General features: G+C 44.6%; 1 protein-coding gene across 2 annotated transcripts in view; it reads right to left on the bottom strand.

Moving 5' to 3' along the window:
- Positions 1–23,164, bottom strand: part of DNAJB11 (DnaJ heat shock protein family (Hsp40) member B11) — a 73,838-nt gene that overhangs the window by 884 nt on the left and 49,790 nt on the right. For both annotated transcript variants that reach the window (XM_029606469.1, XM_029606468.1), the window contains exons 6-9: positions 16,997–17,079; positions 16,845–16,902; positions 16,493–16,604; positions 802–961 (exon numbers count right to left, since the gene is read on the bottom strand). In XM_029606469.1, coding sequence (XP_029462329.1) covers positions 802–961; positions 16,493–16,604; positions 16,845–16,902; positions 16,997–17,079 — 413 coding nt within the window. The remainder of the gene's footprint in view (positions 1–801; positions 962–16,492; positions 16,605–16,844; positions 16,903–16,996; positions 17,080–23,164) is intronic.

Below are 23,164 nucleotides of genomic sequence, written 5' to 3'. Positions count from 1 at the left end.
GCAAATTTGGTTTAAGACTTTAGTACTTGTTTTCAAGGGTTTAAATGGATTGTCTTCTCCTACTTTCAATGCTACTCTAAAAAACTTTACCAGCCATCATGCAGTTTAAGGTCAGTCTCTCAGAATTTATTAAAAATGTCCCTTATTTCAATCAAATAAGGCTGGATGAGTCCCAGGAAAGATTATTTTATGTTCAAGGACCCATCCTATGGAATGCACGGCCTAAAGAAATTAAGGATGAGCAAGTTTTGTTAAAAGTTCAAAAGATGGTTAAAACCTATTTCAGAAAGATTTTACATAAAACAATGAAGCCACTCACGACGGTATTACTTGGAGCTATACAGTGAAGGCAAGCAGTTTTTATTTATCTCATGTTCTTATAGCAGACAGCAATCTGTTTTGATCTTTAGTTTTATGTGGATTTTATATTTTTTACTTTTATGTTATTATTTGACAAAAATATCATTTTATATTTTTATTGTATTTGTTTTATTTGATGTTTTATGTTTATTATGAATATTTTACTATACACTGCTTGGAAATGTTGACAAACAGTATATAAATTTAGCAAATAAACAAACACAGAAGATTATCCTCATGCTATCACCAATGTTACCTTATACCTCATTGCAAGGCCCTGTCTGGACCAAGAGAAATCCTCCTTAGACAGCAAGCATATTTGTTTGGTAGTTTTCAGTGTGGAGGGGGAAGCAGGAAGTAAAGAAAGTGTGTTCAATAGCAAGAACATATGAGAGCAAAAGTATGACATGGACTGAACCATGAGGTTCTACAAGGGCATACCTTGCCTCTGCTCAACTGTCAGTTGCTCTTTTGGAAACTCTACATCAAATGTAATAATTAAGGAGCCTCGGATGTTGTTGTTGTCAAAATTGGGTAGGCCTTCTCCCTTCTTCCAGATCTTGGCACCTGGTTTAGTGATCTTATCACGGACAATGTGAACCTGAAGATTGAAAAGTACCATAGTGAATGGTGAAATTACTACTTACTTGATAATTTTCTTTACTTTAATACAGTCAGACCAGGCTAGTGGGTTATGCACGTCAACCAGCAGATGAAAATAGAGATCAACAGCCTCACCAATGTCAGTCCTTATATACCTCCATGCTGACATCAGTCTGACAGCATTTCTGTAACAAGCTAATTATGGACAATTTCAATACAAAAACCAGATTTAAAAAAAAAAAAAGTTAAAGTGAAATGGTTAAACACCAATGGACTTCAGGAGAGTCAGGAAGCTGGAAGCAGAATGGTTTCTAAATAGAAGAAGAATTCTACTTACTTGCACACTAGCAACAACGTCTTTAATGCAGAGAGTAAAGCAAATCATGGAAGGTATCAAACACCTCAAGGATGCCAGCAGTATAAGGAGGGTCTGGCCTGGTTTGACTATATTAAAGGAAAGGAAATCATTAGTAATAATTTCACTTTCCTCTTCATTCAGACAGACTTGGCCAGACCAATGGGATGTATCCAAGCTGGTCCCTTCTAGGGCAGGATGTTACCCAAGCCCCTCACAAAACCACCAGTGTGAAGGCAGCTACTTCCCTAGCCTTGACTATGTGCAACCATGCCTAGTGAAAGTGTGCAAAGAAGCCACACTGCTGCTGTACAGATCTCCAAAGGACAGACCAAACACCAACTCTGCCCATGAACTGGCCTATCCTCTCATGGAATGATCCCATGCTTCGGGAAAAGATTTCTAGAGTCCACATGAACTTCTGCTATAAAACGTCTTTAATCCAGCATGACAGTGTAGCCCTACAAATCATTTCTTCAGTTAACTAAACAGGACTGAATTAAAAAAGGAGGAAGATATAGAATTTTAAAAAGTTGGCCACAGGCCTTTTTGTGTTTTTTCCAAGGCCAAGCTAAATCTTATTACGCAGATCATATAAGAGTTCCTTACAGTCGGCATAAAACATTTAGAAAAGCAAAGACTGTACATAATAGATATTACCAAAGAACAAAGCGGAAGCCAATCCAGTTGGCTGTGTAACAGTGAAGACAATAGGAATCGGATGATAAAAACAAGCCCTTTATTAAAAATGCCCGACTCTGGCCGAGTTTCACTCTCTTACATGGAGCTGCCTCAGGGGCAATTGATTGTAACAGGACTTAGGTTTGTTCGCAAAGATGATATCGCAGTGACATTCATGCAAAGCGTACGAAGAGTATTCAAGCTAGAGTATTAGCTTAAATACTCTTCGTACGCTTTGCATGAATGTAATACCACAGATCAGTCCAGACAAGTGAGTTTATTCATCCCGAAGAGTATTTAAGCTAATACTCTAGCTTGAATACTCTTCGTACGCTTTGCATGAATGTCACTGCGATATCATCTTTGCGAACAAACCTAAGTCCTGTTACAATCAATTGCCCCTGAGGCAGCTCCATGTAAGAGAGTGAAACTCGGCCATAATAGATATTATTCATGAAGGTACAGAAACTGCTAGAAATAGATAACTTCAGTTAAAGGAAAATTGGTTCTTATCTGTTAATTTTTGTTCCTGTAATACCACAGATCAGTCCAGACAAGTGAGTTTATTCATCCCTACCAGTAGAAGGAAGCAGAGGACAAAACTTTGGGCACTGCCACTAATCCGAGAGTGCCACCTGCAGTCCCCTCAGTATTTCCCTGCCTCCAGCAGATGTAAACCTGCAGTCCTGAGTGACTTGAAGATTAGCACTCCTTAAGGTGCCAGGTTCCTGTCGAGGGCTATCCCTCGGGTTGAGCTGGGTGAATGGGGGGTTGGATACCCCTGGCGGTTTCAGCCCGAGGCCACCGATAGCCAGGGCTCTGATTCCCTCAGTGGGGCTGAAAGTCCCCTCCTGTCTGCTTGGCTTGCGTCAGGGAAGTACCCCCCTTGAAGATCCAGAAGCTGATTAGCTGGGAGTGGGACTCCCCGAATTCAGGCTTGAAGGTGGGGAGAGCGATGGCAAAGCTTTATCCTATGCTGCAGGAATATTTGGACCAACTTAAGACACCAAAGGTGGACGCAGGTGTGTCGGTAGTCACAAAGAAGACCACCAACCTGGTAGCTGATGCAGCCGCCCTGAAGGATATTCAAGACCGCAAATTGGAGATTCAGCTTAAGCGGACTTTTGAGGTGACTGCGCTAGGTCTCTGCGCTGCGGTCTGTGCCAGCCTCATGCAGAGGGCCTGTTTATGCTAGATCCTGAAGCTACAGGAGCAGGCTAACTCGAACACTGTCACCTGCCCAAACCACTCATCTTGACGCGGGGGTCGTGTATGTGGCGGATGCCTTGTATCATCTCATGTGTACCATGGTGCAAAGTATGGTTTCAGTGGTGGCGGAAAGATGGCTGTTGTGGTTGCGTAATTGGTTGGCAGACCTCTCGTTCAAGTCTCAATTATGTAACCTTCCTTTTAAAGGCAGCTTCTGTTCGGGGAGGACCTCGATCAGCTTATGAAATCCTTGGGAGAAACCAAAAGGCAACAGGCTACCAGAGGACAAGAAAACGTCTAAGAAGCCCTTTTCTTCCCGGTCCCAGTTTCGCGAGACGAGGAGGTTTCGCTCCAGGAGGGGCCCCGGGACCTCAGTGCCGAGGCAGTCCTCAGGTAGACAGCAATCCTTTTGGGGCTCGGGAAAACCTTTCAGGCGGCTCCACTTAGGAAGCAAGCAGAAACAAATCTTCCCAATGAAGTCCTCGCAGGCAGCAATCGGAGGCAGGATATATCTTACTTTTACGAGGGGTGGAGCAAGATCACCTCCGATCAGTGGGTTTTGGAGGTTGTCAGAGACGGTTACACCTTAGAGTTTTCTCATTCGCTCAGAACGGTCTTTCTGGAGTCACACTGTTTTTTCCAAAGCAAGCATGCAGCCAAAGGGGAGATGCTGCAAAGATTGATAAGCCTAGAGGCTATCATCCCGGTTCTGCTGTCCGAGCAAGGACAGGGAAGGTACTCCATTTATTCTGTGGTTCCAAAGGAGGGCACCTTTTGCCCCATTTTGGATCTGAAAAAGGTGAATCGGAGTTTGAAGGTGCCGTGCTTCTGGATGGAGACCTTGTGTACCGTGATTTCGGTGGTCTGAAATGGAGAGTTTTTGGCATCTCTGGATCTCACCAAGGACTAACTTCACATCCCCATTCGGCAGGGCCATCAGAAGTTTCTCCGGTTCAAGGTGCTGGATCAGCATTTTCAGTTTCAGGTCCTTCCCTTCAGTCTAGCCACGGCTCCTCAAACCTTCACGAAAGTGATGGTGGCGGTCGCAGCAGCCCTGAGAAAGGACGGGGTGTTGGTGCACTCCTATCTGGACTGGCTCATCCAGGTGAAATCGCAGGAGGAGTGCTCACGCTCAGTGCACAGAGTGAGATCTCTACTGGAGTTGCTGGGCTGTGTCATCAACCTGGTGCCTTCTCAGTCCCTGGAGTACTTGGGAGCCTGATGCAATACTCAGCTGGGCAGAGTGTTCCTCACAGCTGACAAAATGCCTCTACTCATCTTGCTAATACAAAAATCAGAGATACCACCCCAACTCTTAATACTTTGCACTGGCTTCCCCTATAGCAACAAATCCAATACAAAATTTTGACAACTATTCGTAATTTTATATATAAACCTTCTGCTGTATGGTTGTGTTCCATATTGCGTATATACTAACCATCATGTCAACTCCGCTCCATAGACAAAAATATTTTACAAGTTCCCATGATTAAAACAGTGAGGCTTGATTTAACCAGAAAGTGTGCTTTTTCAGTAGCAGGTCCAATCCTCTGGCATTCAATCCCAGACTCACTCAGGTTTATAACAATCGAAAGGAGTTCAGGAAAAAACTGAAAACATATCTATGTTGTGTTTGGCAGGCATCAAGCAGTTTATCTTTACTTCCCTCTTTCTTGAGGCCTTCTTTTAGTTGTTAGTTTAGGGGTAGATTTTAAAACATAAGCGCCAATTTTATAACATGCGTGCGATGATGCGCGTGTTATAAAATTGGGTGGCCAGGCGCACATGTGCACTGGATTTTACAATCCACGTGCCTGTGTGGGCGGCACGCACAAGGGGGGTGAATTTTTGCAGATTATGCGTGGCGCCGAAATCTGGCATTCCCCCATTCTCTCCCAGTCTGCTCCAATTAACGAGCAGACTGGGAGGGAACTTCCCTACCCCCCCTACCTAAACTCCCTCCTTCTTCCCCTCTCCTCTCCAACCCCTAAAACCTTCCTAATCTATCCTATTTTTTTGTTTTGTTTTGCAACTTACTTCACTGCTGGAGCTGAAGTAAGTTTTATGCATCGGCTCGCTGCCTGTGTGTGAGTCATCAGGACAACATACAATGGCGCTGTCCCGGCCCACTCCTTCGGAGAGGTCCGGCACTTGTGCGCGTACCGGTGTTTACGCGCGTGGCTAGGCCTGTTTTAAAATGCGCGCAGCGCGTAAACCCCTGGTTTTACACACGCAAGCCTTTTAAAATCTGGCCGTTAATGTCTTTTTATTTTTTATGATTTGTATCATCTTAATTTTTGTATTTGATTTGCCTGATTTATGCTTTAATTATATATGGTCTATTTTGTAAACCATTTAGACCTACACAAATTGTATAGGCGGTATATAAAAGATTTTAAATAAATAAATACATAAATAAATAAATACTATTAGACTAAATTTGAGTTTTACCTTATATGGGAATACATTATGTTAGTACAGTAAATCAACCCAGAAGTTCAATGATCCAGTTATTTGATTTATATTTCGCCTTTCAGGCACTTCAAAGGAGGATTACATTCAGGTAAGTATCTGGCTCACAGTCTAAGTTTGTACCTGAGGCAAAGGAGGGTAAAGTGACTTGTCCAACGCACAATTATCAGCTGAATACTAATTTAGTAGCTGTGATTCCTAATGAATAATCTAAAATGATATAAGGTTCTGTAATTTCTAAAATAGATTAGCATATAATCTTGCAAAGAGAAATATTTTCGGAGTTACTAGGTGAGGTTATTGTCTGATATTTGAGTTTTGGCATAGCACCTAGCTAGGGGGAAAGCTGGTTCCACAGGACAAGAGATAATCATATCTCCTAAAAGTGCTAACAACCTTGAGATATCCCATAAGATGTCTCTGTATATTCAATGGGTGAATCTGTGTGCCTGTTAAAAAGAAATAAGGAAACTACTATTGGTAGTAATGGACTGTATGAATCTGGGACCCTATTTTGGTAATTAATAAGAGAGGCTGTCACCCCAGAAGCCTAACTGTTCCAAAGCTTTGCTCAGCTGAGGAAGGGAACCCAGGCTGTCACCTCAGGATCTGTAAAAAGAATCCAAACTAATGTAGGCCTATTTTCTATGGAGGAATAACCAGCTGATCATCTCAGGAGCAGCCCACAAACCATACATTCTTTTAACCCAGCCTCACTAAGGCTGTATTCCACAGCATGGAATGCTTGTCCAAAATCTACTGGAGACAGAGAATACTGGCAGGCTGGTGTCAGCACCGAGGTGTATAAGAGTGACATCTGCGAACCTGTTGATCTGTCTCCATCTGCTGATTGGTGTGCATAATCTATTGGTCTGTCGTGCTCTGACTCGAGGAAGAAGAAGATATGTTGTCTGAATATGCTAACCACAGAATAGATATCGATAGCAATGTTTTGAAGATGTGGCATTAAATAATGCTATGCTGCCACCAACAAAGATTTCCATGTCTGCCAACACCAAAGCTGAATTCTTATATTGTCAACAAGACAATACAACATGCTTTGCTAGAACTGGTTTTTAAACACTGAAACAAAACAATGAGATGAACACTTCATGCCGCCTAGTATTCTTGTTTTGACAATGTGAATGGATTATGTGAATTTATGCAATAAGTATATCATTAAGGAGTAATTTTCAAAACTCTGTGAGCAGGTGAAAAGTCTATGGGTGCTTTTCCCCCCACAAACTTTGCACCAGTTCTTAAAGAGAAAGTTACCCTCTGAAAATTGCCCAGGAAACAGTACATTTAGGGATTTGCACCTGTGTTTTCTGTAGATAATTATTCCTGAAAAATAACATGCATATTTCTGATAAAGTACAATATGCTTATTATTGTCTTCCCCAACCTAACTCTGCCTAAGCCTGCCTGCCTTTTTCCCATGGATAAAACTGCAAACATTATTGATCCCAGTGTATATTTTTACAGACAGTATTTACCTGGGTAAAAAATAATTTACCCAGGTAAATGATTTTTAAAAGTTGCTCTCTAAATATCAAAGTATTTTCTCTCTATATGAAAGAAGGCAAGAAATGGAATCAGCTGGGGACCACAGGTACCAACCAATGGAAAGGCAGCTTTAAAAATGTTCAATGACATCACAAATGCTGTGACCCTGCTGATACCTCAACTGAATTGTTTCCCCAAAGGAAATAAAGAGCCAATCCAGGAGAAGGTGGAGGTAATCCTAAATTTCCATACTAATGAGGCTCTTAGAACCCAATCTGGAACGAGGGGTGACTTTGGACACACCGAATTGGCTGATAATTTCTACCGATGCCAGCCTCTCGAGTTGGGGAGCAGTGTGTGCAGAGAGGTCCGCTCAAGGGCTCTGGTCGGCGACAGAAGGCTCGTGGTCCATCAATCGTCTCGAGACAAGGGCGGTGCGTCTCGAGGCAGAATGGTTCGAGTATTCTCCGACAATGCGACGACAGTGGCATACATCAACCGGCAAGGCGGGACATCACCAAGCGAACCGACCGCTCGCAGTCTTCCCGAGACTTTGCGCGAATCAACCAGTTGCCAGGTACGGGTGGACCAAGATCCCCTCCTTCTGGCCGCTTCCACCACCATGACCATGGTGAATGTTCAAGGAGCTGTTGCAAGACCAAATGGGACACCTCGAAATTGGAAGTGTTGACCTTGGAACGCAGAAACCTCTGGTGACTCAACCGAATAGGAATATGTAGATATGCCTCCGTGAGATCTAGTGATGTGAGGAATTCCCCTTTTCGAACCGCAGCCATCACCGTCCTCAACTTCTCCATCTAAAAACAAGGAACTCGAAGGCAACGGTTGAGCTTCTGCAGATCGAGGATGGGCCAAAACGTGCCCTCCTTTTTTGGGGCCATGAAGAAAATAGAGTACCTGCCCCGGCCCTGCTGATTTTCCAGAACCGTGACAATCGCCCTGAGGTCGAGAAGTTGTTGCAGAGTCACCTGGACCGCTTCGCACTTGCTGCGTGAGACCATTCAGGACTCCACAAATACCATTTGGACCGGACGCGAGAACTCCAGAGTGTAGCCGTTTCTGACGACCTCTAAGACCTACCGGTCTGAGGTAATTCTTGCCCATTCCGCGTAAAAGTTGGATAATCTGCCTCCAACAGCTTCGACACCGGAATGGGTGCTCATGGCTTCATTGGGAGGCTTTGCTGCTGCCCACAGCGAGATGTCCCAAATCTCTACTGGGACGGCGACCTCCGCGAAAGGACTGCTGATGCCCTGCAGCTGGTTTGAAAACAGGTGAAATGGTATATCTGTTAGCTCTGTAGCGTCGGGTGTCCCAAAAATGGTTCCGAGGAGGGAACATCTTCTTAGAGGATCTCCTATCAGGCAACCTTTTGCCCTTGGACTCCACAAGCAGCTTCACCATCTGATCCAGGTCCTCCCCGAAAAGGAGCTTGCCCTTAAAGGGCAGATTGCAAAGCTGAGACTTAGAGGACAAATCCGCCACCCAATTCCTCAGCCAGAGGAGTTGCCGCGCAGACACCAGGGACACCATACTTCTCGCCGAAGTCTGCACCAGATCATACAGCGCATCCGCCACATAGGCGACCGCTGCCTCTAAACGGGATGAGTGCAACGCCCCACTGAAACTGTTCCGGAGCTGGCAGCTGTCTCCTGGACCCAACACAGATATGCTCTCTGCATGAGGCTGGCACAGATCGCCGCCCGAAGACTCAGAGCAGAGACTTCAAAGGCCCACTTTAATTGAATCTCCAGCTTCCGGTCCCGCATATACTTGAGGGCGGCCGCCCCCGCGACAGGGATAGTGGTATTCTTAGTGACCGCCGAGACCACAGCATGCACCTTAGGAATCTTCAGTAGGTCCAAAACCTCTGTGGATAGGGGACAGAGCTTTGCCATCGCTTTGCCCACCTTCAGCCCTGCATCAGGAGCTTCCCACTCCCATGTCACCAGCTTCTGGACTTTCTTCAGCAGAGGGAAGTAGAAGGACCTCTAATGCCATCGAAGACAGGATTAACACCCTCATTGTCCAATTCCTCCTGTGAAACCTTGAGGCCTCTTTTAAATAGATGCACCACGCTGGGATCGCTCCTCTCAGTGGGTGAGACATCTGGGTGAGACGTCGGGGTCATCCGTATCATTGGAATCCGTATCCGCCTGCCCCTGGGCCGCCCCTGCATCCGCCCCCGAAGGTGGCGCCGATCCAGACCTTGATGCCTGGTCTCATGATCCCCGAGGCCCATCCTCCCTCGGAGGAGGCTGATCCCTAGGGGGCTGACTAGAATCCGTACTTCGAACCCGCTTCTCAGGAGGCTCCGCCTCATCTTCTGTGGCCCCGGATCTTTTGCACCCCGAGCGCTTCCGTTGCAGGAAGGCCTCGTGCATCAGAAGAACAAATTCCGGGGAAAACCTCTCCGGATCCCCCTCTCTCTGGGGGGATGCGGTCGGGGCCCCATCTCTATCTCCCTGCCTGGGATTCTCCCATCGGAGCCAAAACCGGAGGGAGTTCCTCCTCTCACGAGTCTAGGCCCTAGGTGCCCGATTCTACCACGAGGGAGAAGGCCTCTAGGCCAGACGAGCCCTCCATTCCAGGTGCACAATCTGTGCATAAAAAATCCGTATTCAGCACGTGGCCATGTAAGCTGCATGCGTGGCAGGATGGCGACTTGGATCGGGGCCTCATGTGGGAAAACATGCCACCACGCGGCAAGAAGGGGGAGGGCAGGCCCTATACCAGGCAACGCGCGCAGCCGCGACACGGGAAAACTTCCAGGCCGGCCGGCAAGAAATAAATATGCCCTGAACAAAAAACGTCACGCTGTCGCTGGCAGGCAACACAAATACAGCGCAATCCTGGCCCAGACTCAGTAGTGCCGCCGCGGCAACGATTAAAAAAAAAAAAATGCAGAAATTATAACTCACCCCTGCCCTCTGAAGTCAGCCCGGAGTCCCGGGAGCTGAAGGACAATAACGCTGCCAGCCTCCCTGCTCGGCCTCAGAGGACCCAATGCACCGACCCAATGCCAGCCTCCCTGCATGGCTCACCTGTCGACGATGAGATTCATGGCTGGTTCAGAGAGTTCCCACTCCCCAGGAACGAGCGACTGAGAAAATCAGCCTGAACATTCCCCTTGCCCACAATGTGGGAGGCCGCCGTGCACTGTAGATGTTGCTCTGCCCAGGCGAAGTGACTGCTTGTTTCCAGGGCCATCAGCGGAGTGCGGGTGCCTCCTTGGCGATTGACAAGCCACAGTGGAGGAGCTGTCCGACATGACCCGTATCACCTTGCCGCGGATGAGGGGGAGAAACTCCAGAAGAGCTAGAAACATCGCCTGAGCCTCCAACCGAATGATGTGCCAGCGAGACTGAGCTGCCAGTCAGATCCCCTGGGCGTACTGGGAGAGGCAGACCGCACCCCAGCCCAAGAGACTGGCGTCCGTGGTTACTATCGTCCACTGAGGGACTTGGAGAGGCTTTCCCTGTAGCAAATGAGGAAGGGAAAGCCACCACTGCAAGTCGGAGACAGTAAGACCCAAAAAACGGGAGGACTGTGTGAAACTGTTCCAACATTGTCTGCCAACGGGACAGCAAAGCTTTCTGGAACAATAGCATATGAGCAAAAGCCCAAGGGACAAGGTCAATGGCAGAAGGCAAGGGGCCCGAGACCTGCAGGCAGACACAGGCCGCCGGAGAAGGCAGCAAGACCCGACTCTGAAACCGGCTGATCAACTCGAGAACCCGTGCGCAAGGCAAGAAGACCTTGCCCACCCGGTTGTCGAGGTGGGCTCCCCGGAACCCCAACTCCTGGGAGGGCTGAAGGTAGCTCTTCGAGAAATTCAGTATGCACCCGAGAGACGCGAGGAGAGCTAACACGTGATCCACCGCCTGCCGGCAAGAGCCTCCGCCTTCGCCCTGATGAGCCAGACGTCCCGGTAGGGGTGAACAAGAATCCCTTTCTAGCGGAGAGCAGCTGCCACCACCACCATGACTTTGGTGAAGGCGCGAGGTGCCGTCGCGAGACCAAAGGGAAGCGCCCTGAACTGGAAGTCCTGGTGGAGGATGTGAACGTGAAGAGACTACGCTAGCCACGATGAATCGGAATATGGAAATACGCCTCTGTCAAAGCAAGTGAGGCGAGGAACTCTCCGGGGCGAAATGGCACGAGGACCACTCGTAGAGTTTTCATGTGGAAAGCGGGATCTTGAGGGCCCGGTTGACTCTTGTGAGGTCTAAGATCAGAGAAAGACCCGTCGTGTTAGGGAACGACAAAGTAAATAGAATACTGGCCTGTGGCAAGTTTGCTGTCTGGAACCAGGACCACCACGCCCAGACACAGGGGGCCAGGCGGGGGTTTGCTCCACCGCTTGCCGCTGGGACCGACTGCACAGGGAAATAGAAAAAGGATCTCAAGAATCTCGAACAAAGTGAAGGTGTACCCGTCTCTGAGGACATCGAGGACCCACTGGTCCGACATGAATTTGACCCATGCCACGAAAAACAGGGAGAGTCGACCGCCTGGGAAGGGGACCGAGGAAAGAGTCAAGTGAACTTCATTGTGTGGCAGACGTAAGGATGGAGCGCGTGGGCTGGCCCTCATGAAAGGGATGGCGCCCACGTGAAGGCTGCGACCAAGATGGAAAAAAATCCCTGAGGAGTCACCCTGCCCGCGTGGGGTATACCGTCTCTGGCCCAGATAACGTGGGCAAGAGGGTGTAAAGGAACGGGATGGTTTCGGACGGTCCTTCGGAAGCCTATGGACCTTACTTTCCCCCAAGGAATCCATAGTTTCTCAAGGCCCTTGCCAAGGAGCAACTTACCTTTGAACAGCAACGGGAGGACGGATCGGCTAACCAATGGCGCAGCCAGAGGAGCTGTTTGGCAGACCTCGCCGTAGCCATCGCTTTTGCCTGGACTTTGAGAAGGTCGAAAGCGCAGCCTCTGCCCACGGGGGGTCCCGGGTGCGGAGAAACTTTGAACCCACCTGAGACCTGCCTGCAGCAAGAGACTGCTGCAAATAGGCGCACGCACCCCCAGCGCCAGGACATAAAAAATGCGCATCACATGAGCCTTGAGCATGCGGACCTGTGCGGCTTTAAAACCTGGGAAACCCTCCGGTATTGTGATCGCATAAGTAGTCCCCGGAGGGATTATTGTCTTGTTTTTTTTTTTTAATCTAAGCATACCTCCGGGAGGGGGAGCTTATCTAGTGCACAGCCCGCCTAGAGTCCCGACTCGGGAGCGTTCCATTCCTGCAGGTGCTACAACTTGTGCGTGGGATGAGAGGGGAAGGCGATTGCCGGATCCCTGATTCCCACCAGGACCGGGTCCATATCCTTGGGCAAAGAGGCCGTAAGGGGTGGAAGGGTATCCTCCGCATCCGGATTAGCGGCAGGATCCGGGGGTACCAGATCTACCGGGAGGTTGAGGGAGGGGCACTCCCGGGACCACCCGAGCCCCAAGAGACCCCAGGGCTCTGCAGCCGGTCTAACCGTCAATGGCACGGAGCGAAGACATTTTTTTTTTTTGCCGGTGGGGGGGGGGGGGAACTTTCTTCTCCTCCTGCAGGCTAGCTAAATAAAATCTTCGCAGGAAGAGGGCAAAATCAGAGCCCTGGAAGTCCCGGGTGGGGGAGGGAAGGGAGAGGCAAGAGGGTGACAGAAAACCCATCCTGGGGGGCCAGGGGGCTGAAATCGGGGGGTAGCTGCAAAAAAAAAAAAAAAAAAAAAAAAAAAATCGGCCCCCCAGCCCCAGGGAGCTCCGAAAACAGAGCCAACAAAAAATCCAAAATGGCCACCATTCCCGGGCTTTCCCGGCCTGGCCAAGCTCTGGGGAGTTGATCCCTGGGCTAAATTTGCCAGCCCTGCCGAGGAGGGACCTACCCCACCCGGCAGGGAGGCAGAGAAGAAGTCCCCTCGCAAAAAAACACGAAGGGGCTGGCAGAGAAGAGGCAGGCTGCCTGCCGCGGCAAAGATAGCCGCTTTGAAGAAAAAAAGGCTGCAGAGAAAAAGTTTGATTGAAAGCCTGGAGGCCCGGAGTGAAGCAGGGGGGAAACCTGCTGACTCCTGCCTGTCTGGCTGCCGGTTCAACCCAGGCGGGGGAGAAAGACACAGAATATTGGTCTGCTGCTGTAGGTAAGTATTAAAAGCACTGGGAGCACTTTTAAACTTAAGCCTGTTTCTGTGTCACTTTTTTTTTTTGTAAAGAAACTGAGCACAGCAGCGTAACATTAAGACCCTTCGGCAGCCGGGGGGGGGGGGGGGGGGGGAGCCTGGACAGACTCAGTCCCCACACCTGGAAGCGGTAACGGACACAGGCTATGCACTGCACAAGAGGCAAAGCCCCCCTGAGTCCAGCAAGAGCCAGGAGACGGAACAGTCTCCTGAAGAAAAAATCCACAACTTCCTGACTAAACTTTTTAACTTTATTTTAACAGGAAGAAAACAACTACAAAATCCCTAAGGAATAAGTACTTGCTTGATCCCAGAAGGAAGGAAGAGAAAGAAGGCTGACTAGCCTAGATCAGGAGACCGAAGGGAGACGTGCTGCACCTGCTGGAGACAGACAAATACTAAAGGGTTACAGGATAGGCTCTGTCCTCATATAGGATATCCTTTCAGTTTTAGTCTGTCTCCACCTGCTGGAAAGGAGGCTCAACCCACAGTCTGGACTGATCCGGGTACGTACAGGGAATGGGATTTAGATCCTTAACTACATTCTGTAGAACCTCTTGAAAGAACACCTTCCTCCCGTAAGGGAAACTTGCTGAGATAGGCTTCAGATGCTGTACCTGACAGCATTCATGCATCCTCAATTGCCTCTGTGCCAACAGTAGAGGACACGGGCCAAGGACAAATCCAGATAAGGTTAAACATTGCCTAAGCCAAAAAGCGTGGTCCCAGCTTCAAAACGAGCCTCCTCTGGACTCTCCAGGAGTTGCTGCACCCAGTTCAAAAAAGGTGTGACATACACGTCCTCCCTAAAAGAAATAAATGGACAAGGCTACAGAGAAGAATGCATACAGAGGGATTCTACCTCTCTGTCCTGCAGAAGTTAAGAATGAAAACAGGAATCAAACATTTTTTTTTTAGATCTCTGCCTACAGAGGATACAACTTATGCAAGGATTTGCCTCTCTAAGGCATTTCCATTCCAACAAGACCAAGCACTCAACTCCCTTGAGAAGGTGACAAATCCTGAGGAGGCCTCCTGACTCCTTTTATGACAAGATCTCCACAGGCAGCCTCCTTCACCAACTAATCTGACATGTGGAAAGAAACATACCTAAAAATGGAAGAGACCGCTGCTTTAAAACCTTCTCCTCACTTAACTTTGTGGAGTGGGAGCAGGAACAGGAAAGCCCAGAGAGATATGACCATGTATGATAGGGGATCCACAATGGAAAAACCATGGGACTTCCTCTAACTCTTTCCTCACAGTGAATCTCCTGAGGGTGATGTGGAGGTAGCATTCAGTGTCCCAGGAGATGCAAACATATTTAGTTCCAAGGCAAGCCACAATTGCCAGTAACTGACCAACATTGGAGGTTTCAATAGTAAAGTACATAAGAACATAAGAACATAAGAAAATGCCATACTGGGTCAGACCAAGGGTCCATCAAGCCCAGCATCCTGTTTCCAACAGTGGCCAATCCAGGCCATAAGAACCTGGCAAGTACCCAAAAACTAAGTCTATTCCATGTAACCATTGCTAATGGCAGTGGCTATTCTCTAAATGAACTTAATAGCAGGTAATGGACTTCTCCTCCAAGAACTTATCCAATCCTTTTTTAAATACAGCTACACTAACTGCACGAACCACATTCTCTGGCAACAAATTCCAGAGTTTAATTGTGCGTTGAGTAAAAAAGAACTTTCTCCGATTAGTTTTAAATGTGCCCCATGCTAACTTCATGGAGTGTCCCCTAGTCTTTCTACTATCCGAAAGAGTAAATAACCGATTCACATCTACCCGTTCTAGACCTCTCATGATTTTAAACACCTCTATCATATCCCCCCTCAGTCGTCTCTTCTCCAAGCTGAAAAGTCCTAACCTCTTTAGTCTTTCCTCATAGGGGAGTTGTTCAATTCCCCTTATCATTTTGGTAGCCCTTCTCTGTACCTTCGCCATCGCAATTATATCTTTTTTGAGATGCGGCGACCAGAATTGTACACAGTATTCAAGGTGCGGTCTCACCATGGAGCGATACAGAGGCATTATGACATTTTCCGTTTTATTCATCATTCCTTTTCTAATAATTCCCAACATTCTGTTTGCTTTTTTGACTGCCGCAGCACACTGAACCGACGATTTCAATGTGTTATCCACTATGACACCTAGATCTCTTTCTTGGGTTGTAGCACCTAAAATGGAACCCAACATCGTGTAATTATAGCATGGGTTATTTTTCCCTATATGCATCACCTTGCACTTATCCACATTAAATTTCATCTGCCATTTGGATGCCCAATTTTCCAGTCTCACAAGGTCTTCCTGCAATTTATCACAATCTGCTTGTGATTTAACTACTCTGAACAATTTTGTGTCATCTGCAAATTTGATTATCTCACTCGTCGTATTTCTTTCCAGATCATTTATAAATATATTGAACAGTAAGGGTCCCAATACAGATCCCTGAGGCACTCCACTGTCCACTCCCTTCCACTGAAAAAATTGCCCATTTAATCCTACTCTCTGTTTCCTGTCTTTTAGCCAGTTTGCAATCCACGAAAGGACATCGCCACCTATCCCATGACTTTTTACTTTTCCTAGAAGCCTCTCATGAGGAACTTTGTCAAACGCCTTCTGAAAATCCAAGTATACTATATCTACCGGTTCACCTTTATCCACATGTTTATTAACTCCTTCATAAAAGTGAAGCAGATTTGTGAGGCAAGACTTGCCCTGGGTAAAGCCATGCTGACTTTGTTCCATTAAACCATGTCTTTCTATATGTTCTGTGATTTTGATGTTTAGAACACTTTCCACTATTTTTCCTGGCACTGAAGTCAGGCTAACCGGTCTGTAGTTTCCCGGATCGCCCCTGGAGAAGTTACAGTATAGGAACTGGAGAGCAATCTCAACAATTTACATTTAAGCATGTTAGCAGACAACAATAAGTGCTTTACTTCTCAGCATTAAAGAATAGACCTGTGGATCAAAATAACTAGCATTACATCTTTGCTAAAAATTATAACATTGTATATACGCAAGGAAAGATGCAAAAGCAAATACTTATTTGGGAAAGGATGAAAGGATAGCAGAAGACATGAGGCCAGCACATGCCTCACCTTGTGACCATCTAGGTGTGCGATATCCATCTGAAAGCCTATGAGTGCCTCTACCAGCGAGATAGTCACATTAGTATATAGATCATCTCCTCGTCTTTCAAACACTGGGTGCCTGTCAAGAAGGAAAGCAGAAGATATTGGGAATCACTTATTTTATACAGAAAAGTATGATGGGAGCACAGCCACTCTTTCTACCCCTCCCAAGGGCAGAGAAATACAATAATGCAACTCACAGGGCAAATCAGTCTGAGATAAAGGCAGATGTACATATGACACACTGCTAGTCTCAGATGGATAGTTATTTTCTCCAGCATCCTATTGTTTCTGAAAAACAGCTGCATTCTATACTTACTTCTGGACCTTGATGCGAAAGCGCAGATCACCTGGTTCACCATCTACATGGGGCTCACCTGCAAAGATATGGGAAGAGAAAGTGTCACCTCTATCATATCCCCATCTACACAAAGGCCAATCCAATCTAAAACAGCATAGCCTGCTACAGACCTTCCCCAATGAAGGGATACTCCATCCCATCTCTGACACCTGGTTCAATCTCCACCTCCAGAGTACGCTCTTCATTTACCAGCCTGAGAAAATAAAAAAAAAAATAAGAAAAAAAGAGTTCAGATCTTTATGCATCAGGCTGGGATTCAGGGTAATAATGTAGTGCTTAACTGTAACAGATGCCCTGATGAGAGCAGCAGGATATCAGTCCTCACTTTTGATTAATATCATCAGATGGAACCCGGCATGCAAGTTGTATTTCAAAGCTTCTAGAAGACATGCCCAATTGGGCATGTGCAACCCAAGCCACATCACTGTCTCTCACACAAAGTCCCTTCAGTCTATACAAAGCTAAAGACTTGGAGAACCAATTCAAAGGGGAGGTGGGGGTGGGGGTTGTGAGGACTGACATCCTGCTGTCCTTGGGAAAAGCGAAGCTGCTTACCTCCCACAGGAGTTCTCCATAGATGGCAGGACAAAACTCAGCCACACAGCAGGTGACATCAACTGATGGCACCAACACAGGTATGATCTCTCAGAGCTCAGAAAACAAGTCTGAGCATGCATGGGAGTTCCTGCTTAGTTGCTCCACCCGTCTCCTCAGTCTTTTCACAAGCTAAGCTTCAACTCTATGAGTAGGATGGCGAGATTGTGTGGCTGATTTGCCCTGCTGTCTATGCAGAATACCTATTACCAGTAATCAATTTTGTTTTCTCCATGGATACGAAGGAACAAATTAAACCTCACAAATAGGTATTTCCAAGCTGATGGTTGCAAGAAAAAATATTTTATTTTGGTACATTAGAAGTATATGCAGCCCTGTTGAGGAGCGAGTGGAGGGTGAGTTGAAGTTATTAGTTAAATAGGTTTTTCAGTACAGTTTGATCAAAGCTACTGTCTCTGCAAGAATCTTCTTCTAAACAATGTTTGACAAAGATATGAATAGAGGACCAGATAGCTGCCTTGCTTATTTCTTGAATAGAAGCAGAGCATAGAAAAACCATAGAAGCTGCAGATGCTCGAAATTGATGAGCCTTGACATTATTTGGGAGATTAATACCTGCAGCAACACAACAGTATGCTATATAGGCTGAAGTCCAGGTAGGATGTTTGTTTAACTGATAATCCTTGTTTATTTGAATCATAAGAAATAAACAGTTGAGAAGATTCTGTATGGTTTACATCTTTCCATGTAAATCAAAAGAGCTCTTCTAAGGTCTAAGGTATGAAGGGTTTGCTCTGCTTTGTTAGAATGAGGTTGTGGGAAGAATGCAGGCAGTACTATGGACTGATTTAAATTGAATTAAGAAGCTACTTTTGGAAGAAACTTAAGATGAGTTCTTAGAACCACTCTGTTTTTAAATTTGTGTGTATGTTGAATGTACCCGTAAAGCCTGAGAGTTGGCATACTCTGTGGGCCAAGATCACTGCTTTAAAAATAGTACTTTTAAGAATTTTATATCAGCTGTTGCCATAGGTTCAAAAGAAGGAATCATGAGTTTGGAGAATACTAGATTAAGATCCCGTTGTGTGGGAGGATGAAGATGAAAGAGGCTATGAAACTGCCTTTGAAGGGAGGTGAGATACTGGAAGACCTTCTGAAAATGATGATATGGAGCAATAACACTCAAATGTACTCTCACAGAGTTTGTTTTCAATCCTGACTTGAAAAGTTTGAGTAGGTACTGAAGTATGGTCGAAGTTAAACATTTAAAGGGATTTTGGTTTTGAGTTATACACCAAATACCACAGAAGAATTCTTATTTCTATAGCAACAAAGTAACCTAACTATGAATATGTCTTTAAATATATAGATGCTCAACCAATGTTGTCTGTTGATATATTACTATTGTAATCTATTTTAAATGTATTGTAATCCACTTTGGGTCCATTCATAGTAAAAAGTGGAATATCAAAATACCAATAAATAAATAAATAGATAACCCTTTTCATTTTAAGGTATAGGAACATCTTGTAGATGGCCTTCTTGCTGCTAGTATTATATCTTTCATGTATGAGAGCAAATACATGGTTTGTACTACTCTGCATTCAATACCATGCTTTGAGTGCTACAGATTTAAGGTTGGTGTGAAGAAGAGTACCATTGAACTGAATTTGAAGATTGGAAAAGATCTGGAGTTGAACTGGTTAAATGACAGCTAATCTTTGAAGCCATGGAAACCATATTTGGCATGGCCAGAAGAGAGCTTTGGAATCATTTTCCTTTGGCCTTCATTTACTAAGGCTTTTTCCCCATTCTGTGACTGTGTGAAAAATGCTTAGTAAGACCCTTAATTTGTAAATAGGTTTTGGCAATAACAAGTACTAGAGAAAAAGCATACATTCATTTTTTGACCAAAGAATTTAAAAAACATCAGATGGTATGGTATTTGGAGCAACATATGAGATTGAAGGGAACTACAAAGAAATCTAGATGAGGAGAAAGAGGAACTGCACGATCTCAGGGATGTAAAGACCATTCATGAGGTTGAAAGTGACAACTCAATGAATTCACTAAGATTCTGTTCTTACCTGGGAAAGGGATGGCATGGAAATGCATTTTCCTTGGGCTTGCCCAATTCCATATTTTACTTGCTTCTTGACATTGTCATAGGAATCCTCTACCTCTGTTTATTTATGTAATATATTGCTACTATGTTGTTCATTTGGATTTGAAGCACTTTTCCCTTTATAAAGGGTTTGAAAACTAGGAGGGTTTTGAATATGGTCTTCAACTCCAATACGTTTATGTGAGGTTTCTGTTCCTATTTGGAAACAGATTGTGTCTAGGTGTGCTCCCCATGCTCAACTGGAGGCATCTGTGGTAAAGGTACCTGAAATTGACCAGCTAGGTCAGTTAGTTGAATCCAGTACCTCAAGGAAGTGAAGAGAGCATGCATGTGAAATGGTGGTTGGACATGCTGATTCCAATAGAATTTTATGTGACACAGCTATGCAAAGAATGTAACATGAACTGCAGCTGCCATATGCCCCAATATTTCAATGTATATTCAGGCTGACACTGCCTTACATTTGGAGAGAAAAAAAAAGAACATGAATTAATTTGTTCATTTTTGGAAGACGAAGGAAGGCTTTCCAGTTCTTGGTATTCAAATATGCTTCTACGAATTCCAATAGTCTTGGTAGAAGGTGGAATTTCTCAATTTAGTAAAATGACAGCGAGATGAGCATGTGGATGGTAAAGTCTGTGCTTTCTTTCACATCCTTTAAGATTCTGCTCAATATTAGCCAATTGTCTAAGCATGGGAAAACAGACATTGTTTTCCCTGATATAAGCAGCAACTACTGTGAGGCATTTTATGAACACTCTTGAACCTGCAGACAGACCAAATGGGAGATATTTGTACTGATGATGATCTTCTGCTTTTGTGAACCGAAGATACTGCCTGTGGTTGGGCTGCATGGGTAAGTGCGTGTAAGCATCTTTGAGGTATAAGGTGGTTAAATTGTCGATTTCCAAATGAGGCAAGATGGTCATGAGTTCATTTTGAATTTCTCTCTTTTGAGGAATTTTTGTCAGAATCAGAAAATGAATAAAATCTCTTGCCTGTGTCACTGGAACCATTTCTATCACACATGACAAGAGTAGTGAGGTTAATTTTTCCTTTAGCATTTGCTGCTGTGAAATCCGATGTAGGCAATTTATTTATTTATTTATTTATTATTTTTATATACTGACATTCATCTCAATTGAGATATCACACCAGTTTACATTCAGGTACTGTATGTATTTCTCTATCCCCAGAGGGCTTACAATCTAAGTTTTTGTACCTGAGGCAATGTAGGGTAAAGTGACTTGCCCAAGGTCACAAGGAGTGACAGTGGGACTTGAACCCTGGTCTCCTGGTTCATAGTCCACTACTCTAACCACTAGGCTATTCCTCCAAGGCTATTCCTCCAAGGCTATTCCTCCAAGGGATAGAATAGCTTTGAAATTTAAGTGATATCATTGGGTTATTGCCTAAATTCAAAACAGAGTCTGTGGTGATGAGTGACCATTGATGAAAATATTTAACTCTTCACCTCACTGAAAGATCTTCAGGTGAAATAGGATTGGTATAGTCAAAAATCTGGTGTTGACTTCTGTGGTTGTTAGACTTTTTGTTGGGTTCTTTTTCTAGGGTAAGCCCTGTTCTACGATTGCCGTTGCTGAGGTTGCAGCTGCTGAAAGTGTTGCTTTTGATATTTATAAAGCTGGTACCTCCTCTGACTGTAATAGAATTTTTTTGGTAGAACAGAGTTTCTTACCGTCTCTGAATAGCAGATCTGAGGTTGCTAAAGTTAAAGGTCATAAAGTTGAGCAATGGCCCCTTATGCCACTGACTGTTTCTCTGAGTTTTTCTATGAATAAATTGTCCACCCGAACATGGAGGCTCTGCTAATTTGTCTTAAATATTTGCCTGTAAGCCTGATGCTTTCAACCAAGCTAATCTTGTTCCTATAGCAGTAGTAGAAGATATATCAAAACGGTCATAAATAGACCTTATTAAATGCTTTGAGCATTCATCTGCTTCAAGAAAAGTGTAAATTTATCTTGGAGGTCCACTGGAAGAAGAGGGGGCTGAGGTATCTAATCTTCTGAAAAAATGTTTCTACAAATATTGAGTCATCTGAAACTGGTGTGCCGAGAATCTGCTCTGAAGAATGGAAGATTTTCTTCTCCGTACTGTCCAGGATTCTTTGCTCCTTTCCTTGAGGAGTGTTTGAGTAAATCTGACTTTTTAGTTCTTTTTAGAGCAGATTCCATCATCACAGAATCATGATATAATGTACTTTATGCCCTGGACAATTTTTAAGCTTGTATTTTAAATTTATTTGGATACTGATGTGCAAGCAATATTTTGCTTTGAAGTTTAAGTGCTGTTATATATTTCAGAACTCCTGGAAAATCTTATACTGGTTATGATGAGTCTTGTAATTGAAATGGTATGTATTCTGCCTTTGTTGAATGAAAGCCAGGTAAACAAGTCTTCAAGTGGTTGGTTGTTTCTAGATATCTCTGGGTAAGAATCTGATGGTAGCCCTGATAAATCAACAAATGATTAACCAGAAAGAGTCATAAAATTGGTAGCTAGATTCTGAATCACAAGCCAAGACATGCGTTTCCAGTGACAGAGACTTTCTCTTTGATAGCACTGGGGATACAGGGTTTAGTTGATCATGCAAAACTCCTAGATAAGGAGGCATTGAAGATCAACTACTCCATTACAACCAATTCCAATAGGCTTACTATTCAACTTCATTCTCAATTTAATATTTTCAAATATTTGTGTACAAACTATAGTTTCTGCATAATATGCATGATTTTCATGGTGATGTTGAAATGCTAATGACGATGAATCCGATTCTGATAACAATATTGGAGAAGAGTATACAGTTTGCTTCTTCGGCTTAGTTATCTTCCATGCCGATGATGGCAATAGCACTAAGAATACTGATGCAAAGGCAGCTGAAGTGGAAGGTGCAGACTTCTGTATTGAAGAGTCAGAAAAAGATGGCACAGATTTGAGGTTTTTTTTTTTTTTTTTTGAGGTGATCTTTTCTGTGCTGATTTACATGTGCAATGCTCCAAGTTATGTGCTGAGGGGGATCTCTCCTTAACCCTGCTTTGAAGGTTGTGACACAATCAAAAATCGTGTCTACCATATATATATATATATATATATATATATATATATATATATATATATATTTTTTATGATATAATGATGTGTCTGAAGATTTGGCCTTCTTTCTTTTTGGAGGAGAAACCTTGTCTTTCACTTTAAACTTTCATGCTCTTGGAGGCATACTTCCACATGTTCTACAGTTACTCATATCACATAAAGGGCCCAAACAGCGAACAAAGAGGTAATAAAAATCTACACTAGCCACTTTGTGGAGACAATTTCAATGGCTGTCTTCCTAACATGATGAAAAATTATGGATTTTTTTTTTTTTTAATTAGACTTGAAAACGAAAGAAAAAAGAATGGAGAAAAGAATTGTAAAATATGAAATTAAGGTAAATAACACGAAAAAGCAAAATTGCTTACCTTGTAATAGGTGTTATCCCAGGACAGCAGGATGTAGTCCTCACATATGGGTGACGTCACTCACGGAGCCCTAATGCGGGAAAATTTCTGGTAAAGTTTCTAGAAGCTTTTGA

The sequence above is a fragment of the Rhinatrema bivittatum genome, chromosome 6 (assembly GCF_901001135.1).
Source record: "Rhinatrema bivittatum chromosome 6, aRhiBiv1.1, whole genome shotgun sequence".
Classification (NCBI taxonomy): domain Eukaryota; kingdom Metazoa; phylum Chordata; class Amphibia; order Gymnophiona; family Rhinatrematidae; genus Rhinatrema; species Rhinatrema bivittatum.
Note: the sequence above shows the minus strand (reverse complement) of the source record. Positions and strands in the feature narration are given on the sequence as shown.